This window comes from Coregonus lavaretus, assembly GCF_964263955.1.
Source record: "Coregonus lavaretus genome assembly, chromosome: 5".
In the NCBI taxonomy this organism is placed as follows: domain Eukaryota; kingdom Metazoa; phylum Chordata; class Actinopteri; order Salmoniformes; family Salmonidae; genus Coregonus; species Coregonus lavaretus.
The window spans coordinates 42,402,142-42,411,319 of NC_139992.1; the positions used below are offsets into that span (position 1 = coordinate 42,402,142).

Genomic DNA, 9,178 nt, shown 5'->3' on the forward strand with positions numbered 1-9,178 from the left:
CAGGAGGAGGAGAGTTGCATCTCCTGCCTGCTAAACTGTGCATCTGTAGCACTGCTTCCTATTTATGCTCTTATATGCTGGCCAGGAGAGGGCTGGGCCCACTCACACAGAACACACAGAGAGAGAGTGAGAGAGGGGGTAGAGACACACTGAGGAGACCTGAGGGTGTGTAGATACTGCCCCCTAAGGGTGAGAGTGAGGACAGAACAACTATCAGCTGTTAAGGTCTTGATTTCATTGCCAAGTTAATACCAAGCCAATATTTACTTTTCGAAATGAACAAGGCTATTTTTGTTGTTATATGTTATTGGATTGTGTGCTCTGAGAAACTCCTGCACATTATAAAAAATTTATTGAGGATCATATATACCTTTTATACCAGGGAGCACTGTTTAAGTCTGTCAGTAAAGTTGGCGTGAAAGCATGTTTTTGTTCTGGATCAGCCAAAGCCAATACTAAGGAAAGGAAGACGGCATGATGGAGGGATGGTCTTAGTCTGGAGATGAGAATGAAACAACAGTTGTTTGTTTGTGTCAGATGGATTGTTAAAAAAGTTTTGTAGAGTTGGAGTGTATGGAAAATTTAGAGCAGTGAAAGTTTGGCAAAGGTGGAGTAGCCTATTGGAGAGTGAGAGGAGATGGCAAAAAAATGAGGTTTTGAGAGTGGAACTAGAGACGGCACGATTGGTGCCATGAAATGAAGGACTGCAGACAGTTGAAATGAGGGGGAAATGGATGAAGACATGGTAGGAAGCTCTCGAGTGGCACACCGGAACAAGCCTGTTCTTGATTGGAAGGGCTGCAGACGGTTATCATTCTGATAGGTCAAGAGTTGATCACGAGGGAGCAGTTTGGTGTGCTGGAATGTTTCCTGTAAGGGCCATACTGTTGTTAAATCCAACTAGATATTTAAGTCATGATCAAAGACTTGGATCAACCTAAATGCACTTTTAAAAACATGTTCCATAAAAGCTTAAGGGTATGGTGATCAAACGGGGTAGATGGGTTTTCTAATGTTTTATTTTTTTATTACGATTTTTTTTCTTTAAGTTATTTGATATTCTCTGGGCTGGATTCCCACTTAGGGTGATGCACAATGACTAGAAAGCATTTCCTGACCAATTAGTAGGAGAAGGGTTTACCAACGTGGAACCAAATCAATTGCAATGCAAACCTAGGAATGCTTTAAAACAAATCACATCTAGACTTGATTCTTTGATTACATCCATTTAACTTGAATTTTATTTTTGCCTGGTTCATATCCAAATCAATATGATGGTCCTAAGAAAGGATTACACATCATAATGTTTTTTTCTGGTTCATTGTTTTTTTGCAGTTTGTTTTGCTCCACAGTTCAGCTTGTTTGTCAGAAGAAAAAAAACGTTTCCTTATGGGGTGATACTATGTAAAAAAATTACTTAAAAAACATACAATCTTTAAACCTATAGGCAGAAAACTTTGCTCTTTACTTTTGGCATGCATGTTCAACAATGCAGAAAGAACTTAGAACCTATTTGCTTGTTTTTCTCATGAAACACAATTTTCTAAAAACTGAGAAAATATATGAGTAAGCCTTTAATGTTTTGTTTATGTTAATTACTTACATTAATTACTTCAATTAATTTCTAAGTGATGAAAGCCAAAATAGATCTGTTTATGTTTGATATCTTTTTCTTGCTGCTATTAAGCGTTTTGTTTTTCAATCTTATAATTGTGATATTCACTTGAGTGTGCTGCTAAATTATGAATTTTAAAGTATCCTATTGTTTCCTTGCTTTTTCCTTGTTGTATGTAAACTGTAGAGAGTGGTAAAGTAAGAAAGTGGGACATGTCTTGGACTGGAAGTACCATCTGCAGTTTTCTCAAATAGCATGTTTTACTCTCTTCTTTCCATTTATCTGGTGTTCTGTCGTTTCCTTGCTACATTCTCCCCTTGAAATGTTGTTGTAACTCAGGTTCATTGGACAATACCTCACAACTCAGCAGTTCTTTCAGGGAGTTAGAGGAATCAAATCTGACTCTGATGCATTTTGATAGGTTATAGATTATTTTCCTGGATGAGAGGCAGGAGATCCACGTGGCACCTCCTCTCTTTATACAACAGAAATTCCTTCTCATCTGTCAGATTACACTGATCTGTCGTTGGCCAAGTAGAGGACCATATACCAGTTATTTCATATCATACCTGGTGCTAAATAAAAGACGGCTATATAAAATGTATTTGGAAGATTAAAAAACAATATATTTGTATATAATTTTTCCTACTTATGAGTTACAACTTAATTGGCACATTTAGGATCAGTGTATTGGATTAAGTGGAATTAATTTTGTGAGGTACCCATTTAGTCAGAGTTTTTTTTAAATCATCAAAAAATAATGTTTGTGTTTAATCCTTCAGTGTGGAAATCTGTGGGTTTCCAGTTTGTTTTGACCCCCACCACTGTCAACCACATGTACCTCAGAAGTGTCTGATCTACAACTTCTGTTCAATAAATTTGACCCCAAAAAAAGAGTGAAGCATCTTTACTGGCTAGTAATGTAGCGGTCTTCTTTTCTGTGCTGGTTAAGGGAAGGTTAACCTCATCGCCAGGCTGAAATTGCTGGTGCATAGAGAGCCAGCTGGTGGACGAGATTAAGGGAAGGTGACATGTGTAGAGTGATTGGGTTGGTGGTGGTGTACTGTGCAGTCAAGTAACTATGCAGGCCCATATGAAGGTACGTTAAAGCTTGAGGGTGCTAAATGGCTTCTCATTTGATTGAAGATATACTGTACCAAAAGGCTATTGTGTGAGTCTGCAACTATAGGCTTATCTGACACCTAGTGGCTGTGGGTTCAAACTTTTTATGGGGGGAGATCCTTACGCCAGAGCCACAGACTCCTTCACACTTGCTACTCTTCTCTTTGTAATTTTGACATCGAGAGTTGCAGAAACGTATACAAAAGCACAAATAGATGATAATTGAACCCACAACCTCTTGGATGTAAGTCAGTGCTTTGACTATTAAACCACCAAGTCTGTACCCCTTTCCTGCAGACAAATGACCTAGCGGCCTCATGGGTGGAATCGTATTAATATTTTACATAATTTCATACTGAATAAATATTATTAAAAATATATATAATAATCTGGTGTTTCTATGTCAAACAGTTTGTTATACTTCAGTCTTCTGTGATGTATATAAAGGGTCATGTTGGGATGAAAACAAAAAAAGTATACATTTCAACTCAACTGACATGGTACAGGTGTCTTCTTTTTTTAAGTCCATAACCATGTGTGTGAGGTGTATACTTTTGTTTCAAAGTAGACTTGTTTAAGACTACCAAGAATCACTCTGTGACCCTGATTTAGTCCACTGCAGTAAAAGGTTAATGATTCTTCTTCCTATGTTGTATGTTTGACATTAAGAGTTGTAGAAATTCACACTAAAGTGTAAGAGTTGAGGATTGAACCTACAACTCTCAGGTGCAATGTATGGTTTTAACCTCAGAGCCACAGACTCCGGCATGCTTTCTATACTCTTTGTAATTTTGACAAGGAGAGTTGCAGAAATGCACACAAGATGATATTTGAACCTACAACTGCGGTTTAAACCGCAGAGCCACAGACCTCTTCACACTTCTTACAATTCTCTTTGTATATTTGACATAGAGAGCTATATACACTGCTCAAAAAAATTAAGGGAACACTAAAATAACACATCCTAGATCTGAATGAATGAAATAATCTTATTAAATACTTTTTTCTTTACATAGTTGAATGTGCTGTCAACAAAATCACACAAAAATTATCAATGGTAATCAAATTTATCAACCCATGGAGGTCTGGATTTGGAGTCACCCTCAAAATTAAAGTGGAAAACCACACTACAGGCTGATCCAACTTTGATGTAATGTCCTTAAAACAAGTCAAAATGAGGCTCAGTAGTGTGTGTGGCCTCCACGTGCCTGTATGACCTCCCTACAACGCCTGGGCATGCTCCTGATGAGGTGGCGGATGGTCTCCTGAGGGATCTCATCCCAGACCTGGACTAAAGCATCCGCCAACTCCTGGACAGTCTGTGGTGCAATGTGGCGTTGGTGGATGGAGCGAGACATGATGTCCCAGATGTGCTCAATTGGATTCAGGTCTGGGGAATGGGCGGGCCAGTCCATAGCATCAATGCCTTCATCTTGCAGGAACTGCTGACACACTCCAGCCACATGAGGTCTAGCATTGTCTTGCATTAGGAGGAACCCAGGGCCAACCGCACCAGCATATGGTCTCACAAGGGGTCTGAGGATCTCATCTCGGTACCTTATGGCAGTCAGGCTACCTCTGGCGAGCACATGGAGGGCTGTGCGGCCCCCCAAAGAAATTCCACCCCACACCATGACTGACCCACCGCCAAACCGGTCATGCTGGAGGATGTTGCAGGCAGCAGAACGTTCTCCACGGCGTCTCCAGACTCTGTCACGTCTGTCACATGTGCTCAGTGTGAACCTGCTTTCATCTGTGAAGAGCACAGGGCGCCAGTGGCGAATTTGCCAATCTTGGTGTTCTCTGGCAAATGCCAAACGTCCTGCACGGTGTTGGGCTGTAAGCACAACCCCCACCTGTGGACGTCGGGCCCTCATACCACCCTCATGGAGTCTGTTTCTGACCGTTTGAGCAGACACATGCACATTTGTGGCCTGCTGGAGGTCATTTTGCAGGGCTCTGGCAATGCTCCTCCTGCTCCTCCTTGCACAAAGGCGGAGGTAGCAGTCCTACTGCTGGGTTGTTGCCCTCCTACGGCCTCCTCCACGTCTCCTGATGTACTGGCCTGTCTTCTGGTAGCACCTCCGTGCTCTGGACACTACGCTGACAGACATAGCAAACCTTCTTGCCACAGCTCACATTGATGTGCCATCCTGGATGAGCTGCACTACCTGAGCCACTTGTGTGGGTTGTAGACTCCATCTCATGCTACCACTAGAGTGAAAGCACCGCCAGCATTCAAAAGTGACCAAAACATCAGCCAGGAAGCATAGGAACTGAGAAGTGGTCTGTGGTCACCACCTGCAAAACCAGTCCTTTATTGGGGGTGTCTTGCTAATTGCCTATAATTTCCACCTGTTGTCTATTCCATTTGCACAACAGCATGTGACATTTATTGTCAATCAGTGTTGCTTCCTAAGTGGACAGTTTGATTTCACAGAAGTGTGATTGACTTGGAGTTACATTGTGTTGTTTAAGTGTTCCCTTTATTTTTTTGAGCAGTGTATTTGACAGAGAGAGTTTTGTAAATGTAGACTAAAGCACAAGTTGTTTGGGTATTATATCTTCTCACTAACAATTACAGTACTGAATCATCAGGGGTGACATAATAGTAATGAGTAACTACTATATAGCACCCCCAATGTTCTAAGAATTGTTACATTGTTCAAAGAATTGTGTTTGATCGGGGAACAATCTTAATAAGAGTAACATTTGTATTTGTAGTTAACTAGAAATTGTATTATTCATTTCTCACCTTCTGCAATGCCATTGGTCTGTTAGAGTAGACCTCTTCACAACGTCACGTCTACGTGTCACAGAAGTAGGAAGAACCTGTAAACATTGTCTGCTTAGCCAGAACATATTTGTCTTAGCCTAAAATGCTTATATTTAGCTTGACAGTTGTTAGACAGTAAGTAAATACCACCACGTTTCTGTTTTGTATGCTGTATGTATAATATATTTCATAAAATGTGCCTAAGCTGCTGCATACGTGACAACCCTATTGAACCACTTCAAGCAAAGCTATCCGTTGCAGCCAATATTGGCTAGCAAGCGTGTTGCCTATTCAAATGTATCATCCAACATTATTATTCTGTGCCAAAGCGGATGCCTATCTAAGTCCATAGGTTTCTTATTCTGTCACTATTTCGAACGAGTGTCACCCTGAGTGTCCTCTACATAGACCGCATATAAAGCCTCTCTCCCATGCAGCCTCGTTAAAAGACATGCAAGTGATCAAAGCTAGGCTACTAAGTTAACCTTTAAGCTATTTGTGCACCTCTAGAATTTCTCTGATGTGTTTCCTCAGAAAAATGCTGTGCATGTACCTTTCAAAATGATTATCTTCTCACTTTCACAGTGGGGAGACACAATACAACAAGGACAAGTTGCTACAAGGTATGTTGAAAAGCCTCTGTCATTTTGTAAACATTCCAACCTTGACCAGTAATGACCTTCACTCGGACATCCTGTGTGATTTATAACCAAAGGCTGTCAGAACTAGCTATAAACCTTTCCTTGTTGCTCATGTATCAGCTGGTAGAGTCAAAGTGATTGATTGATACTCATCTGTTTCCATGTTCACTTGGGGGGGAATGATGTTAAAGGAAAGGTCACTCACACAAACACTGACTAATCCCTTATCCAACTGGTTTTCTAAGTGTGTATACCTGCTGGTCTTGTGCTGTCAGGTCAGGGGGTGGATACTCCCCTGTCAGAGCCGGGGCTCCAGCAGGCAGAGGCTGCAGGACTGTACCTCAGAGAGCTCAGGTTCTCCAACGTGTTTGTCAGTAACCTACAGCGCGCCAGACAGGTGAGTTCTCCTGAGATGTCAATGGTGCTCCACGTGATGTCAACTTAGGTTACGGTTAACTGACCACTAATCTCGTCCACCCAGCCGGCTCTATGTAGCAATTGAGCCTGGGAACAAGGTTAGGTGACCACCAGAAAGATTAACAATGCACAGCAGATGTAGAATGTAACCTCTATTTAGTTTAGATTCCCAGTGTGCGACTTAGAATTGTGGGCACCGGCTATACTGTCACTGCCTATATTTTTGCACAAAATGGCAGGAGATGTTGGGAACTGATGTAAAAGTAAAATAATTCCCTACAACAACACCTTTTCAGTGGGAAACACTCAGATAAGACATTAAAATCACTTCAATAATTCCTGGGACTAAACTTCTCAATTCTATATGTTACTGTGAAGGAGGGAAGAGAGCAGAGGATATATTCAACCACAGATATAGACTACAGGATATGCGAAATGTCAGTGGGTAGAACTAGAAGTACAGTAACGAAGGCAATGTTAGTATCTCGTAATGGCCTAGTAGCTGATTTGGGTGCAGAGATTAAGAAAATGCTGTCATTGTTCACACATCCTTATCCTTTGTCAGACTGCAGAAATCATTATGAGGAACAATGTTCACTCCTCGGGCGTTGAAATGGTCTTTGACCCCTTACTCAGAGAGAGGGTAAGTCTTTCATATGCCTCCTATTTCCTATTGCATGTGTGTAGTATGCAATTGATCTAACCCAGTCTACCTCAACAGGGACCCTAGAGTTTGACATTCAAATATAATGCATAAAAAATGATCATCAAAGTGGTTCATCAATCATACAGGGTTTTGGGATCGCAGAAGGACGGCCCAAGGAGGATCTGAAGAACATGGCTAACGCAGCCGGCCAGTCGTGTCGAGACTATACTCCTCCTGGAGGGGAGACCTTGGAACAGGTTAGTCTGTGATCTGAACATTTTATCAGCTTTCCCTTTGGTCCTGCTGTTGGCCTGCTGCTGACAGCTCAGAGCTGAATTCCATGGCCAACAGTGCCATGCAGTGGTTCAACTCGGAACTTCCGGGCAGAAGCTCAACACATATTTATAATATAATATAATATAATATGCCATTTAGCAGCATATTTAATAGATTTTTCTTCTTCTAGGGAGATAAGTATTATTTTTGTCCTTGAATAATTTTAACGTGTGTCTGTGTCTCCCTCCAGGTAAGACTGCGATGCAAGAAGTTTCTAAAGGCCCTTTACCAGCGCATGGTTGACGACCACGGCTGCTCAGGACAGAGTTCTGCTGCTGTAGGGACAGAGGGCGGGGCCGGTGCAGTCGAGTCTGGCACAGATGAGCCCCTGGCTGGTCTGCCTAACGACGGGATGGAGGGTGTCCCTGTCCATGCCCTGGTGGTGAGCCACGGGGCCTACATCCGCGTGGCCGTGAGACATTTTGTGGAGGACCTGCAGTGCTCTCTGCCTCAGGGCCTGAAGATGTCCAAGGTGTTGTCAGCCTGCCCCAACACAGGCATCAGCCGCTTTGTCCTCACCGTGTCTCCCAGTGAGTCTGGCCTGGCGCTCTCTGCTGTCCGCTGTGTTTTCACCAACAGGAAGGACCACCTGACCTCGCGTAACATATGTTACATCACACATTAAAGATAGACAAGGCAACACGAAAGGTTTAGTCACTACTCTGTTCTGTTTAAATAGTATTTACTGTAGCTTACAAACCACTAAAAGTAAAGAATATCTGGGACAGGGACCTGTCTACTGTTGATGATGAGTTGGGGGAGATTTGAGTAGGGTCATCGAAGAACCCTAATCACCAATTGATTCATTGTTCATTTTGTACACAGGGTAAATAAATTTAGCATTTTTGCACAGTTTATATCATCGCCTATTTTAAAGCTTTTTAAGTAACCTCCACATTGTGTGACCTATGTAACCATGGTGACCTAGGCTCTTTTATGCATATGTATTGGAAGTGCTCCACAGTGGAGAGATTTTGGAGACCGGTATCTTCTACCCTATCTGATGTTCTTGTTGGAGTCACTATACCTGTCCTTAATGATGACTCATCACGCACACTGTCACTCCAACAATGACGTATAATGCTGACAGGTTTAACAACAGCAGAAAATATGCTGGCACTGCAATGGCAATTACACAAAAAAATGTACTACCTCAGTTGTTCTTTTGATTGTTTGATTCTGTATTTATTTTGCTAGAGATCGGGGTGGGTTGCTTGAGAGGTCGGATGGTGCAGCTTGAATCAGTCTGAAGTTGGATCCATGTCCCTGTTGTATTATCATGTGTCTATTTTACATAATTTTTTGCTCCGTTGTCATTGAGGTTTGTCTGTTTTCCCGGTCTATTGAAAAATGTAATCAGAAATTGATCACAAGAAAGGAATGACTACTGTTACCTGACCACAGACAATGACACTGAGAAGTAGAGGACAGAACGTATTATGGGAATACAGGGTAAATGATTTGCTCTTTAGCTCTCAATGGACCCTTTTTACAGTAGATCATTGCTCAGTACAAATTATGCAAAACTATTTGCAGGATGTATGTATGTCCTGTGTCAGTGGATTTCCCAGTCTTCCAGTAATTATCCATGGAATGTTCTAGAGAAACTAAACTCTTCCTGTATC

The 9,178-nt window shown here is 41.8% G+C and overlaps 1 protein-coding gene across 1 annotated transcript; it reads left to right on the forward strand.

Moving 5' to 3' along the window:
- Nucleotides 1–5,539: 5,539 nt before the first annotated feature.
- Nucleotides 5,540–8,408, forward strand: LOC311128959 (fructose-2,6-bisphosphatase TIGAR B-like). The gene is made up of 6 exons (XM_084161192.1): nucleotides 5,540–5,648; nucleotides 6,099–6,136; nucleotides 6,430–6,551; nucleotides 7,137–7,214; nucleotides 7,364–7,474; nucleotides 7,744–8,408. The coding sequence occupies exons 1-6, from the start codon at nucleotides 5,617–5,619 to the stop codon at nucleotides 8,176–8,178; spliced, it is 816 nt and encodes a 271-aa protein (XP_084017318.1). The 5' UTR covers nucleotides 5,540–5,616; the 3' UTR covers nucleotides 8,179–8,408.
- Nucleotides 8,409–9,178: the final 770 nt, after the last annotated feature.